Raw genomic sequence first — 15,599 nt, 5'->3', positions numbered from 1 at the left:
GGTCGGTTCCCTGACCTGTATCTGTCCGCTATTATCCATGGTATGAACGTCTCGACCTGCACGCTGAGTTAGTTCCCTAACCTGTATCTGTCCGCTGTAATCTATGGTATGAACGTCCCGACCTGCACGCTGGATCTGATACCCGATCCGCATTCGCTAACTGATATCCAAGGCGTGTACATCCTGACCTGAACGTTAGGTCTGTAAACAGATCCGCGGGGGCTCCCATAACTGTACATGGCCTACAAGCCCATTTACTACTTATTGGAGGGCTGGGTCTTATAATTCTCTCTTTTGACTTTGGCCACGTAAACTGGACTTTTGACTTCCCTTCTGTCCATATCCACCCACCTGCTGACTGGCCACGTTAGCTTGACTTCTGACTCTCATGACCTCCCTGTCAGCTGAACTGTTGACCGGTCACGTTGGCTTGACTTTTGACGCTCATGACCTTCCTGTCAGATGAACTGTTGACCGACCACGTTGGTTTGACTTTTGACCCTCATAACCTTCTTGTTAGCTGAACTGTTGATCGGCCACGTTGGCTTGACTTTTGACTCTCATGACCTTCCTGTATACAGGTCAGCTTACTTTCTGACCTTCTTGCAACCTTGACTCTGAGCCACATCATCAATAGATCCCCCAAAATAGGCACCGTATCAATTTTTATGGTCCAAATCTCTCTGTAAATATTCAGTTATCTTATGAAACTTTAATTGAATGCCTAACCCTATTTAAAATTATCAACTTGCCCAATCATATATTAAACGTCTCAGTATTTATTTAACTCATCCAACCTTAAAAAAATCCAGATTCTCCCAAATGAGAATAAAAAAATAAGAAAAAACACATGCTCCTTTCTCAGCGTCTAGAAATAGCCTCTTAGAAAAGGAGGATATGATGATGTAGGAGGTTATGATGATGTACGATGGATCCTTGTTTGGGACGTGGGCTGTTTTTTTTTTAATATATAACACTTTTTATGATTAAATTATGTCATAAATAAAATGATTTGGGATAACGGTCAAGTGGACTCCATTGGATATCCCACCCCAATAATAGATCAGCGCGTCACGAACTGGATCCGGCATAAGTGGTGCATCCATGTGATAGTTTGTAAATCCAATCATCTTACTCCAAGTGTGACTATGGCCTCTGAAAACGCATCCAGGACAGCCATGTTAGTGCACTGTGATACTGAAAAACACGGAATCAATCTACAGAGTTGTCTATCGAATCTGGCCGTCCAATAAATCAAAAGATTCCCAAGAACCCACACCTTCTATCTGTCTTCCAGTGCTCGCCTGCTGGACAACTATGCGCACACATCGCATACATTTCATTATGCGATGCTCCAAGTCTCCGATCGTTTCACCGCTCATATTTTAATTTTTTATTATAAAATTTCTTACATTATCTTTTTTAACTTGAAATAATTTTAAATCTCGCCAAATTCTCCATTTTTTTAATTACAACTTCATATTATTTATTACTATCAGATGTTTTTTTAAAAAATTTATTCAGTACAATAAAATTATTCAAATTTGAATTGCATTAAGCATGACAAAACGAATATAATATATCTTTGTTAAGGTGATATAAGCTTGTGCTTAGTTAGTAATATGTGATATATCTTTTTTTTAACCTTATTAGATTATATTAAGCATGATTAATAAATCCAAATTAACTTACATAAATAATTTAAAATTAAATACAACTGTTACTTAAAATATCTCAATTCGAAAATATACCTCAACTTAGACCCGACCCCGGGCCGGGCCCGTAACCGGGTCAACGGGCCGGTTGCCCGTTGACCCGGTTCGCCGGGTCGAACCGGAACCGGCCCGACAATTGGTTGTAAACCCGGCTTCAGCCGTAAATTTTTTTTTTTTTAAACGGCTTGAACCGCCGGTTAACCGGCGGTTCATACGTTGGAACCACCGGTTAACCGGCGGTTCATAGCTGATGGGAGGGTTTTTTAGGTATTTTTTCAGCGGTTAGGATCATTTGACCGTTTTTTGATCAATGGCTATGATTTAGTGTCCGTTACTATCAAAACTCTATAAATAGAGAGCTTATTTCATCATTTTTCACACACATCTTCTCTACTCTTAATCTCATTTTCGTATTCTCTAATCTCTACACGCTTTCGTTTTCAATTACAATGGAAGGAGGCCGCGGAGGTGCATCATCTCGAGCTCGGAAGGGAAAGCAAATAATGAATCCGCGGGAGGAGGACCCCAACATTCAATCCACCGATGATGAGATCGAGCATCTTCCGAATCCGACACCCGACACACAAGGAAGTACCGATGCAATTACTTCTAAGGTTCGGGAACTTCCTCCTCTAAAATCTTCTATTTTTACTAAACATTTTGAGAAGGTCACTCTTCCGTCGGGAGAAATGCGTGCAAAATGTAAGCACTGCAATGCTTCCTACAAATTCCAAGCCGGCGGCGGCTATGGGTCGTTGAAACGACATGTAGAAACGAAGCACCCGACGGAATATGGATTCGACCGTTTTCAAACACAATTATCTAGATTTTCTTCAACTAGCAGTAGTACTGATTCCTATTTATTTTTATATTCGGATAATAAATTAAGAGAATCATTAGCTAAATTTGTTTTGATAGAACATTTTTTTTAATTTTAGATCTAAATGCATATTTAAATATTTTTGTAAAGAATCTCTTAATCCATATACTATATTTCTAGGACTACACTTACTTGAACAATTAAAAAATTAGTAAAACAAGGAAAAAAATTTAATTGATGAATTTAATAAATTAGGTAATAAAGTTTCTTTATGTTCTGATATTTGGAATGATCATTAGCAAACGCATTCGTATATGGGTGTAACTTGTTATTGGATCGATAACTCTTGGAACTTCTAAAAAAAATTGTTAGCTTATAAAATTTTTGATAAAACACAAAATGCTCAGAACATCGCACAATTATTATATTTAATTTTAGAAGAATATGGATTAACTCATAAAATATTTTCAATATCATTAGATAATACTAGTTCCAATACCGCTTGTATAGATGATCTAAAATTTGTTTGTCAACCTATTATTGGAGGTTTATTTTTCATATTCGTTGTGTATGCCATGTTTTAAATTTATGTGTTCAAGATGGTTTAAAATTTTAGAAAGTTATATTAAACCAATTAGAATTGCAATTTCTTATTTATGGTCTCATCCATCTATAATGAAACAATGTGGTAGGTTTTGTAAAATTAATGGAATGAGACCTAAAAAATTTTCACGTGATGTACCAACACGTTGGAATTCAACATACCAATTATTACAAGATTCATTTCAATATAAAGAATTATTATGTTCATTTTTTGCACAAAACACTAATGCTAATATATATTTATTTTCACAACAATGGAATATTTGTAGTAGTATTTGTGAAATTTTAAAAGTATTTAATGATGCAACCGAACAACTTTCCGGTGTTTATTATCCCACTGCTCAATTAGTTTTAGAAAATTTTTCTAATATAGTATTAGTTTTAAATGAACATATTAATAATGAATCTTTATCTCCTTGCATCTTAGCTATGAAAACTAAATGGGAAAAATATTTTTATTTAATTCCTGAAATTTATTTAATTGCATTTGCTTTAGATCCTAGATTTAAATTAGAAGTTTTACAAGAAATGTTAACTTTATATTATGATGCTTTAATTTCAATTAAAGATTCTTCTTTCCCTGATCCAGCTAATATTATATATAATGTTAGAATTTATTTATATGATATTTATAATCAATATTATGCAAAATATGGAACACAAATTAATATTTCTGAAATTCAACAAACTACTAGTAGTAATTTAAAACTTACAAAAGCACAACTCTTATTAAAAGAACGGACAAAACGTCCACGGGGATCCTCAAGTTCCACACAGGAACTTGAGAATTATTTTACGACTTCTTTTGATTTTAATGAAGCAGATAGCGAAAACTTGATATCTTAAAGTGGTGGTCACAGAAGGCTCAAAGCTTTCCCGTTCTCTCCGTGATCGCAAAAGAAATTTTAGCTTGTCCAGTGTCAACTGTTGCTGTGAGCAGACGTTCAGTGCCGACAGAACATATTAGATGAACGACGATCAACTTTGTCTCCCGACTCATTGGAAGCCCAAGCATTACTTGACGATTGGACCAGAGCGGAGAAAAGAATCCAAGGAATGCAACTTTGAAATCGAAGATTTTGATACTGAAGGAACAAATACGATGGGAACAGGAAATGGAAGTGAATGAAAATGTAAAAGGATAAAAATGTAAAAGAACTACGTGGGCTTTGATTCCCCTAAAGGGATACGTAGACAACTTAAATAAGTACAAGCCCTTTTTTTAATAAATTTTAATTTCTAATTTTTAATGTTTAATGTTTAATTTTTAATTTTAAATTTTTATTAACATATTAATCTTGAACCGTGACGAACCGTGAACCGAACCGTGAACCGGCGGTTCTGAACCGTGAACCGTAACCGTCTTGGGCGGTTAAGGTTAAGGGTCGACCTGCCTGGAACCGTCTAACCGGCGGTTCCGAACCGTCGAACCGTCGGTTCCGAACCGTGGTCAGGTCTACCTCAACTTGATATTAAAATATATTTTATTATACTATTTATAATTTATAATTTAATAAATCAACAAAATCGTTTTCTTTTTATCCCTTCACAACTCAGATGTCCGCCTGATGAGGATAGGATAGGCGAGGCAAATCAACGGCTCACATTGATTTGAAAAATACAGGTCCCCGTTGAAGATGGACGGCTCCCGTGCTCCCGCTCTTCTGTGCAGCTACGGCTACGGCTACGGCTACAGCTACAGCAACAGCCAAAATTTTAATTTCTATGCGCCGCTTCCACCTCCATGCCGCCTCGTCGCATCCTCGCTCTGCTTCCTGGCTTCTTCCTCCCTCTCTCTCTATAAGTAGGGAGTGGTGGAGAGGAGTAAAGATCGCCCGGAGAAGTCGAATCACTGATCAGTGAGGAAGGAAGAAAGGGTGTGTGTTGTTATTTACATATGCAGCAGAGAGGAAGGACTCTCGATCACCGATCTCGGAGCTTCTCTAGGTGTCGCCTAGCCGTCGAGGGATCTTAGACATCTCCTGCATCCGCCAAATCGAGATCGGAATCAAGAAACAATGGATTCTACTACCACTTCCGTCGATGTCAATGGTGAGATACTAGCTCTGTTTTGTTGAGACCCTTTTTTTTCTTTCGATCCAACCTATGGTTCGGTCTGTGGAGACGTTGTTAATTGCGATCCGTGGCAGGGGAAATGGAACGCGAGGTGCAGAAGAGCTACTGGATGGAACATTCCAAGGATCTTTCGGTGGAGGCGATGATGCTCGACTCCCACGCTTCTGAGCTCGACCAAGAAGAGAGGCCGGAGGTATACTAAATATCTAGCTAGCTTTCTCACGTACGCCATTTTCAGAATGCCATCACATATTTAAGTAATACTTAAATGGGTTTGCATGGCCTCCTCGATCGAGTTTCAATAGTTTCGCCCATCAAGATTGGATCATTGATTTGATCGTTAATGTATAACCACCGTTAATTTTGGATATGAACCTGAATCGGCTTTGACGTTCCAGAACTTGCACAAGAACGGACAGTTGACTCATAACAAGGAAGGACGTACGAAAAACAATAGATAAGAAACAGTCCTTTAAATATTCAGTATGATCTTGTCAGATTCAAACTACAATTGGACTTGATTCTCTAGAATCATTGCTCTGGTAAGTGGTAAGCAAAATTTAGACACAATGAACTAACCTTGCAAAAAGAATAAGTCCCTTTTGCGGACTCATCAGAGAATAGAACATGAAGATGCTTCTTCTTAAAATTACTAAGCATAAAGGAGCCAACAGACATGCTATTGGTACATGGAAAGAATAAACTTTCTCTGTTTTTGTTCTTGATTTATCTTATATCTTAGTAAAACATTTGAAATTTGTATCCTTGTACTAGAACGTCTACCAATGTAAAAACATATATTGGCACAGGCCAGTAAGCCAGTAAGGGGGTGGGATATGAAGAGGAAATGGTGGAGGGAATTAAAAGTGGATGGAGGAAGAAAAAGTGGACTGGTTAAAATAAAAATGGTGGAACTTGGGGGTGCCTCCATAGGATTTCCTATCGAGGGCTCCTTTAGCTGTCCAATCCGATTGATGACCATTCTTTGTTAATTGAATTCTTTGTTAATTGACTATGATAGAATTATAAAGGGATCTACCATTAAAATATTATAGAGACCCTCCATAAGAATAGGAAGAGGATTTGGATTTGGATCTGAGGTGACGGTGCTATTTGTCAATAATACCAGAAATGGTTTTAATAATCAGCTCAGATCTGGAAGCTACTCGAATTGACCAAGTTAACGCTTCATAGACGCACGTCTAAGATGGAATGGAGTGGCTGTGTTGAATTGGAGAAAAGAGGGAGCAGAGTGAAAAAAATAATAGGAAATTGGAGGGCAGAAGAAAATGATGGGAAAATAAAATATCCGAAGAGAGAGGAAAAAGAAGAGGGAGAGAGAGAGAAAAACACAAAATGATTTGTATTGTTTTCCAATAAAATTTCAAAGTGGTTCATATGGTTTGAAAATTCCACAAGCAGCATTAAACAAGGGGTTCCATGGTGATAAACTAAACGTATGTCTTAACGACTGTGCCAGTGGGGGTTTGGCGACCTAGCTGTTATTCAAGGAGTTCATTCACTTTGCGGGTGCTTGGATCCTTACTTTTCTGGCTTGATATAAAAATCTGTTTCAGTATAGATTCAATCATTAAACGATACTTGTAATGAACTAGTATTAGGATTTCTGAATACCTACATCCTTATCTGCTATTTAGGATTTTGCAAACAGAAGGAAATTCGTCCCTTTTTAAGAATGGTATTCTTTGTGATGAACTAGTATTACAACTCTCATAAATATTCTCATCCTGTAGATCCTGTCATTACTTCCATCTTATAAAGGAAAATCAGTCTTGGAGCTTGGAGCTGGTATTGGTCGCTTTACTGGTGAACTTGCAAAAGAAGCTGGTCATGTTCTGGCCTTGGACTTCATTGAAAGTGTAATTAAGAAGGTATTTTAGGCAACTCTCATCAAAACAATATTAGATTGATTTAATAGTCTACAGATTGTATAATATTAGATTGTCTTCATAGAATTAGTGTCATAAATAAACATCATGTTTTTTGCATTCCATTTCAGAATGAGACTTTGAATGGGCACTACAAGAATGCTAGCTTTCTGTGTGCTGATGTAACGTCACCAAAGCTGCCTGTTAAAGTAGATTCCATAGATCTGATATTCTCAAATTGGCTATTGATGTATCTTTCTGATAAAGAGGTAATAAAACCTTTATGAATACTTGTATTTTTCTTATTTTGTTATGCTACTAATTACACTTATCTGTTTTCAGAAGCGCAATTGTTTATCAAGGGGTATGCGTGTTCAGCTGAATGCATTTATATGTCTAGCTCTATTTTACATACATATTTTCTGAAGATTGAACTGATAACAGTTGTAGATTGAACTGTCTGATCTTCTGCTCCAAAACCATGCCTATCAGTTTCTAGTTCCACGACAGTATTTAGAGTTTAGAGACCTTCAGAATGGGATAATCATAATCCTCAGATGTAGAATATCTTTATTGATCAATAAATAATATGAAATCAATTATTTTATGACACTTGTTTTGTATTCTTATTCAGATAATCCTTTTCAGCTTTAAAGAATCAGGGATCTTATCTTTGTAATTGCAAATTAAGTTTACCATTACAGTCATTCCTCACAACACCTAAAAATTGTTATTTTTGCAAAGGTGGAAGAACTGCTAGAAAGGATGGTAAAATGGGTGAAGGTTGGTGGATATGTCTTTTTTAGAGAATCTTGCTTCCATCAATCTGGTGACCCAAAACGGAAATTCAATCCAACTCATTACCGGGAGCCACGATTCTATACAAAGGTAATGTATCTGCTGCAGATTTTATTACTAGTGACTATTAATCCAAAAAAATGTCTCTTTATTCTATTAAAATACTAGAATGCATTGAATATCTTTCTTTCTTTGTATACTCAGTCCTGTTCTGACTTGTGTTACACAGAAGCTACTCGAGCAAACTAGCAGTAAAACTAGTCTCAAATTTTTTATTTTAATGCAGACGTTTAAGGAGTGTCATACTTATGATGACCAAGGAAACTCCTTTGAACTCTCTCTTATTACATGTAAGTGCATTTCAGCATATGTGAAGAACAAAAAAAATCAAAACCAGGTACACCTTAATCTTGTATTCTCATTCTTCAGTTTTTTTTTTTTTAAAAAAAAGTTGTCTGAGCTCTTTTTCAATGTTCTTCTCATGTTATTTTACAAAAATATAGGTCTGTTGGATGTGGCAGAAAGTTAAGTCAGTTGATGACAGAGGCTTCCAACGTTTCTTAGACAATGTTCAATACAAAAGCAGTGGGATTTTACGCTATGAGCGTGTCTTTGGGGATGGTTTTGTGAGCACCGGAGGAATAGGTAAAAACAATTTCTTTCTATAATGATTTGCTTCGAGTATGGATTTTCCATTAGCCCTCCTATCATTCTTTGTTTCATTCACGAAACATTTAGGAAGCTTGTACTAATAACATATAGCTCAGATAACCTATATAATATTTTCATTGTTTCATGTACTTTATATTTAAATAGAAGATTCAAGTGTATTGCTAAACTTGCATCTCATAGAGCATAAGGTCTCAATAGAGCTAAAATTTCTGAAATTGTTAGCCGAGAATTTATCAAGTTAGTTTCCTTGCAACTGTAGATATTGTTAATAGGACATCATTAAATGTAGTTGGTATTGATTTTGAGATCACAAGTTACCTCGTTTTTTTCCCAAAAACTAATGTACTAGTCTCTTATGTGTTTAAGTAAAATAATGTTCAAAACCATCTCAGATCTCAGTTAGAAGACATGATATATATCATTCATATCATCAGGACAGTAAACTACATTTATGTGTGTTTATATCAAAAGTTATGTTTGTTTACTCCTAATGAAAGACAGAATGCTTTCTTGTAGAGACCTATATTTCTGTTTGGCACTCTGGTTGAGAAACTAAACTGAATTGTGACTTGATAGTTTCTGCTAGTCTGTTCAATTTACCTTTCTAGTTTATATTTTCTCGTTCTTGTAGGTTCAAATGCCATCACCGAGAGACAGAAACTTATAACATAGATATATTTGACAGAGTTACCATCTTATTACGTGTTTGAAATACGACTGTTTATATCTTTAATGTTTGTTAAAGCACTTGCTTATTTTATTTATGCTATCAGAGACTACGAAGGAGTTTGTCGCAAAGCTTGAACTTAAGCCCAGACAGAAGGTCCTCGATGTCGGGTGTGGCATTGGGGGAGGTGACTTCTATATGGCTGAAAACTTTGAAGTCGATGTGGTTGGCATAGATCTTTCAATAAATATGATATCCTTGGCTCTTGAACGTGCAATTGGACGTAAATGCTCAGTAGAGTTCGAGGTGACTGACTGCACAAAGAAATCATACCCGGACAATACATTTGATGTCATATACAGCCGTGACACTATCCTTCATATACAAGTATGTCCAATCACAACTGTTGTTTGATTATATCACCTACTGCTATTATTGTTTGGTGTTCAACATGTATCACCTGCTTGTCATTACTTATAATAACGGTTGTTTTTCAGGACAAATCATCATTGTTCAAGAACTTTTTCAAGTGGTTGAAACCTGGTGGTAAGGTCTTTATCAGTGATTACTGCAAGAAATCTGGGACTCCATCTGAGGACTTCGTGGCATATATTAAGCAAAGAGGATATGATCTCCATGATATAGAAGCTTATGGCAAGGTTAGCTTTCCAAGTCAAAATTCAGCTCTGCATGTTTTGTGCGTAATTAGGACCGACCGATGGTAATCGGTGTGATATCTGTGGCTAGATGCTAGAGGATGCTGGGTTTCATGAAGTTATTGCAGAAGACAGGACAAAGCAGGTTCCACTCGCAAAAACAGATCCCCAAAACTAGATAGTGACCGATTCATACTGGATTTAACTGAAAGCTAATTAAGCTTATTTTTTCCCCTCTACAGTTTGTGGAGGTCCTACAAAGGGAATTGGATGCAGTTGAGAAGGAAAAGGAAGCATTCATACAAGATTTCTCACAGGTGAAAATGAATAAGAACGATTATAACAATAAATGTGGCCCATAGTAAACGAAGGTTAATATGTATTCCACATTTCTACTGTTTGGCAACCAGGAAGACTACGATGAGATTGTGAATGGTTGGAAGGCAAAGCTGAAGAGGAGCTCGGTTGGTGAGCAGAGGTGGGGCCTTTTCATCGCGAAAAAGAAATAAACACTGGAACGTAGGTATTAGTGCAATTAGCACTAATAATCTTAACTCTTTAAGTCTCAACCCCCTCTAGCGTATTTATAGTCCTGCTTGTTTTATTTATGTGATTGCTATCTTAGGAATGCGTTTCTTAGAATGTTTGGCTGGTTATTGAATTCAAGTTCGTTATTATTGTTAAAGCTGGATTTACTTTACCCCAAAACCTATTGGTCGTTGCCCAGCGCTAACAATGACAGTTATATATATATATATATATATATATATATATAAACCAAACCCTAAGTCCTAACAAAAATAAAGAAAAAAAATAAAATACACTTGCTCACAATGTGCACCATGAAGTGCGTAGAATATTACGATTAAAGGGATCAAAATTGGAGCTGATTCTTGCTTGTTGTTCCAGGTAATGACAAAACGTCGAATAAGAAATTCTAATTAGTTATGCTCCTCTATTGTTCTCCATACACGATTCATCCATAATCATCAAGCATTAAGAGCTCGATCAAGTGAGTATTACCAAATAGTAGTGTGGCTAAGATCGAACCGTCATGGTTTTATTTGAACAGCAACAGTACTACTCGCAAACAAAAGTTAAAATAGTCAAGGTAACAAACACACTATATTGTACGGTCACGCCCCAAGAGAAAGGCCATAAGTACTTACGCTGCATAAGCATACCGAAGAAGGTAATCTCATAACTACGGAACTCAAGGAGAATGCAAGTACTTGCCCATCCAGGTCGCGAACCTAGACCAAGCCAAGTCAACCGATGCACTATCCCCGTCGTCCATTCCCATTTTCTTCCTCCTCTGGATGCCCTCCGGAGATGCGTTCATGAAAGCATGGGCACAGCCTGGATAGATATATACCTCATGTGGAACTCCAGAAGATTTTAGCTTCTCTTCCAGCGCCTTTGCTGCCTGAAATGGGTGGAATGCAACATTAAATTCTTAGTTCTTATATAATACTTTAAGAAAATGAAGCCTTGCATCTAACCGAATTTATGAGGGATGGAAAGTCAGGGAGCAAGACTTGCCCTATGAAAAGAAAATGATGGAAGAGAAATGCTAATATTCGAGAGGAAAGAAACAAATCAAATTTTCTCTTCTTTCAACCGACTTATCTTGGTTAATCAATTCACAATTAAAATAATATATACATAAGCATATGCAGAATAAATTCACGATTAAAATAGTATGTAAATGCATATACATATGCCTATGCAACCACATAGATTACTTTAGGCAGACAATGTTCAACACTGGCAAAGCAAGGATATATCCGAGTGGCAAGAATCTTTCAATAAAATATGAGAGGAAAATGATGTAGGATCTTATTCAGATATCCTGTAATTCTGTAAAGAAACAGAAGGATTGACAATTAGGCAGTGAAAGAAAGACATACAGTGACATCGGAAAATCCGACAACATTATCTAGCTCCCCAAAATGAGCTTGAATAGGTGCCTTAGCTGATGCAGGATCAGCAAGTTGTGACGAAGGCACTCCATAGAAAGCCACTACAGCATCAACCTGAGGGACCAGAACTCCACTTGCTATTGACAGGGCCCCTCCCATGCAATATCCAGTCACACCAACCTATGAAGGCAAAAAATTAACAATTTAAAAAAAAAAAAAACTCAAAATTCATGTGCGCTTCAGGACAATATTTTTCTTATATTTGTATGGGAAACACAATGAGAAAAGAAGTGTATCAGCATGTATCTTGCTTTCGGTATAATGTAGATGCTTGTTATGCTGCTTAGTTAGGGAAAAGCAAATACTGGAGGAGAGAATCATAAAATTAAGGGTGGTTTTGGTGCTCAAGGACAGTAAAGTAACCATAGCAAGATCCAGCAACAGGAAAAAGAAACAAAATGTAAAGATTAGTGTTTGTTGTTCAATAATGTATTTGAAGTACAATGAAATTTTGTAAAGAATTTGGTATTGCAAAAAAATGTGTCTGTTAGTACCATGCATGCATCAAAGATTGTTGTAACAAGCCAAAATGAACAAGTATTTTAAGCTTTAAATTTGAGCATCTAATACTTCCAATATTGAAGCTCAAATATCTATAATGCTAAATCTCTTTTTTCACAAATGTATTTTTCTTCACCAATCAGAAGGCTATGACCTGAATAATTGTTACTCTTTAGAATTTTGTGCGTTTTAGGTCAACAAAGTTTATTGTCACCAACCAAAATAAATATGCACCTAACTTTTTTTGCTTTGAGGATCTAATTCTTTCAATATTGAGGCCTTTTTCACTAATATGTTTTTCTTCACCAATCAAAAGGCACAAATGCCTTGAGCATGTATTTTTTCCAATAAGTAAAAAGTAAGCAACAAACTACCAAATTTTCAGATTTGAAATGTGAAAAATGATATAAAACTTGAAATATCATCAATTATCTCAGTTATGTTCTAGATCACCAATTCATGAAACATGAATCGTAGAGCTACTAGCACCTTTGATGAACCAGTTGCCTTAAGCCAATTAATTGAAGCTTCTATGTCTTTAACAGCACCCTGCCAATCCAGACCATCCATTAAGTGCTGTGCCTCAGCGGCATCTAAACCAACCTTTCCACGGTACAAACTAAAGCAAGAAAAGAGAAATAAAAGTAGAAGTTAAACAGTGCTTTGCATAATGATATAGCATAGTTCAACAAGTTGAGAAATTATGAAGACCATATGATGTATGACCTATAAAGGCAATGGGAAGTATGAAAGCCATCATCATAGAAGAAAAATGGAACAGATTCCTTACTCTGGAATAAGAGTTCTATAACCAGGATTCAGTTGTGCGATGTGTAGAGCATGGTTTTTGACCTCAAAGTCAACTCCCCACCACTCTTGCAGAACTACTATTCCAGGAGCATTTTCTTTTCCAGCAACATATGCATTAAACGTCTAAGAATGAAGACCAAAATACTATCAACATTTGAAGAAAACCAACATAAAGTGCATACCAATAGAAAATAAGAGAGCATCATTGAGTGAATCCTGAGCAATCACAGTGAAGAACAATCTAACCATGTATGATTATGACACGCTAAATCCTTAAAGAAATCCTGATACAAACACAAAAGTTCTATAACTCAAACCATAAACCACGCGTAGTCTGTAGTTGTATAATCTTTCTAACAACTTTCTTTTCCAAGAGAAAAAGATGCTATCCTATTTAGTCATAATTCATAAATGAAACTAATAAGAATATCAACTTGCTGTATGAGTAATTAAGAACGAAATGCATCAGGCTTATAAAAGTTTTTTGTTTAGCAGCATCTAACAATCCCACACATTAAGGGTCGAACACAATCAAATTACAATATAGAAACCACCAAGTAAAAAATAGAAACTGAAGCATAAAGTCACATGACGGGTTTCACCCAAGGTAGATAATTATTCCACACGACCGATAAAGCAATTTAGAGGAAAATTTCGCAAGGTATAAAACAGCCCCGGAGAATCCCTAAAATTGGAGAGAGAATGGAAGAGATTTATCAGTCTAGGCACTCCGATCATCCTACAGGGGAGGTTAAATTGGATTTCCTGGGTTAAGGGGAAGTAAACGGGAATCCTGAAGGTAAGGAGAGGGCACTCACGGTATCGTCCCTTTGGATCTGGACCACCTGAAAGGAATCGGAAGCCATGGATCGGATTGAGAACTTCGAAAATACGGCAGGGCAGAGACGCGGTAGTAGGCGGCGAGATCCGACGCCGGCGGCGGAGGACGCGAGCGATCGCAGCAGCAGAGACGCCATTTGCAGGACTACAAGCCTGTTACTTTATAGTGGAAGACGGGGAGTAGGTTTGTGACGGTGGATGGGTGATCTGAGGTGTCAGGATCAAGATGAAGGTTCTGGATATGGCATAAGGATGATTATTTCTCCGCGTGTTTGAGATTCGGAAAAATTTGAAATGGAAATGGAAATCCTTCAATTTTTTTTTTTTTTTTAAGAAATGGGAGCGGGATGAAAATGAGAATATCGAGTCCATTTCGAATATTATTATCATTAATATTAATAAATAATAATAATATTTTAAAATAATAATAATAATATTATTAATATTAATATTAAAATTTTTAAAAATATTAATAATAATATTGATATTAATATTAATATTATCCTTAATAATAATAAGAAAATAATAATAATAATATAAATTAAATTTGAAGATAAAACGAGGATAAAAACAAAGATAAGAATGACAAATTCACCCCTACCTCTATCCCCATCTCGCTTCATTATCATCCTTAATATGACAAGTGCCCAAGTAAGGACATTCCATATTAAAAAATAAACAAATACTATTCTAAAAAATTCTTTTATAACTGTTTCTTTAAATTCTACTTTACCAATTATATATCCCCTACCTTATAAATCATAATATAATACTATTCTAGCATTAATTACATCTTCAATCTTTGAGGAAAAAATATAGATCTCTAATTAATATTCCTCTTCAACTATAAACTACAAACTTTTCTTCTTTATGATGGTTCAAATTTTTTTATTTAAATTTTTTAGTTTTATTAAAACCTCTCATAAACTTTGGAAAATATCCTAAATAGGTAAAAGCATCTCCCATGGAAGCTCAACCAAAAAGTTTTTATAATTATGTAAATGAAGTTTGGGGTTTTAGGAGGTTTGATTTTTAAAATCTACTTCTTTTTTTTTCCCCTCTAGTGGAGCCCATAATTAATAATGGCATTTAATTACCTTTTAAAATAATTAAAAAATAAATCATTTTATAAATATTTAGTGATAATACTTTATTTTATAAATTGAGAAAAGGTGACGCGGTCGTAGGGTGGCCTCATAGGCTGATACATTTGGAAGGATTTTGGAAGAGAATAAATCAGGGTACATATTTACCCAGCGGTCTTTTGTACGGGAATGATTTTGATCGTTGTTCTGCTTCGAGAAGCGAATCGATAAGTGCCTGAATTCTATTATTCCTCAACTACTCATTGAAATTATTAATCTTTAGACCCCTTTTTGAAAAATAAAAAATAAAAACATTCTTTATATTCATCACGGTTCTTTAGAGCATCTGCAACGCTAATGCGTTATAACATTCACCATCTCATCAAAAGATATGAGGTCCACTACCACATATTCATTATAACAACATATCTCTTTTACTTACATCCCTTTTAACATTAATATGGGTCCATCATCTACATATTTAT

At 35.8% G+C, this 15,599-nt stretch overlaps 2 protein-coding genes across 2 annotated transcripts; one reads left to right on the top strand and one right to left on the bottom strand.

The window, feature by feature from the left end:
- The first annotated feature begins 4,944 nt into the window (after positions 1-4,944).
- LOC122025504 (phosphomethylethanolamine N-methyltransferase-like) lies at positions 4,945-10,581 on the top strand. Its single transcript, XM_042584318.1, has 12 exons — positions 4,945-5,190; positions 5,289-5,407; positions 6,969-7,106; positions 7,235-7,372; positions 7,848-7,991; positions 8,188-8,298; positions 8,405-8,546; positions 9,347-9,627; positions 9,738-9,899; positions 9,988-10,041; positions 10,139-10,213; positions 10,307-10,581. The coding sequence occupies exons 1-12, from the start codon at positions 5,157-5,159 to the stop codon at positions 10,403-10,405; spliced, it is 1,497 nt and encodes a 498-aa protein (XP_042440252.1). The 5' UTR covers positions 4,945-5,156; the 3' UTR covers positions 10,406-10,581.
- Positions 10,582-10,935: 354 nt separating this feature from the next.
- LOC122024175 (protein usf) lies at positions 10,936-14,207 on the bottom strand. The gene is made up of 5 exons (XM_042582731.1): positions 14,008-14,207; positions 13,170-13,312; positions 12,869-12,998; positions 11,807-11,998; positions 10,936-11,322 (listed from the first exon to the last, which is right to left on the bottom strand). The coding sequence occupies exons 1-5, from the start codon at positions 14,164-14,166 to the stop codon at positions 11,110-11,112; spliced, it is 837 nt and encodes a 278-aa protein (XP_042438665.1). The 5' UTR covers positions 14,167-14,207; the 3' UTR covers positions 10,936-11,109.
- Positions 14,208-15,599: the final 1,392 nt, after the last annotated feature.

The sequence above is a fragment of the Zingiber officinale genome, chromosome 9B, assembly GCF_018446385.1.
Source record: "Zingiber officinale cultivar Zhangliang chromosome 9B, Zo_v1.1, whole genome shotgun sequence".
NCBI classification, from domain to species: Eukaryota; Viridiplantae; Streptophyta; class Magnoliopsida; order Zingiberales; family Zingiberaceae; genus Zingiber; species Zingiber officinale.
This window is presented reverse-complemented; position numbering and strand designations above follow the sequence as displayed.

Coding starts and splice junctions, on each gene's coding strand:
- LOC122025504 (XM_042584318.1), top strand. CDS start 5,157: ATGGATTCTACTACCACTTCCGTCGATGTCAATG. Junction 7,107..7,234: donor TTGAAAGTGTAATTAAGAAG/GTATTTTAGGCA, acceptor ATTCCATTTCAG/AATGAGACTTTGAATGGGCA. Junction 9,900..9,987: donor ATATAGAAGCTTATGGCAAG/GTTAGCTTTCCA, acceptor ATCTGTGGCTAG/ATGCTAGAGGATGCTGGGTT.
- LOC122024175 (XM_042582731.1), bottom strand. CDS start 14,166: ATGGCGTCTCTGCTGCTGCGATCGCTCGCGTCCTCCGCCGCCGGCGTC. Junction 12,999..13,169: donor TATAGAACTCTTATTCCAGA/GTAAGGAATCTG, acceptor TTCTTGCTTTAG/TTTGTACCGTGGAAAGGTTG. Junction 11,999..12,868: donor AGGCAACTGGTTCATCAAAG/GTGCTAGTAGCT, acceptor TTGCCTTCATAG/GTTGGTGTGACTGGATATTG.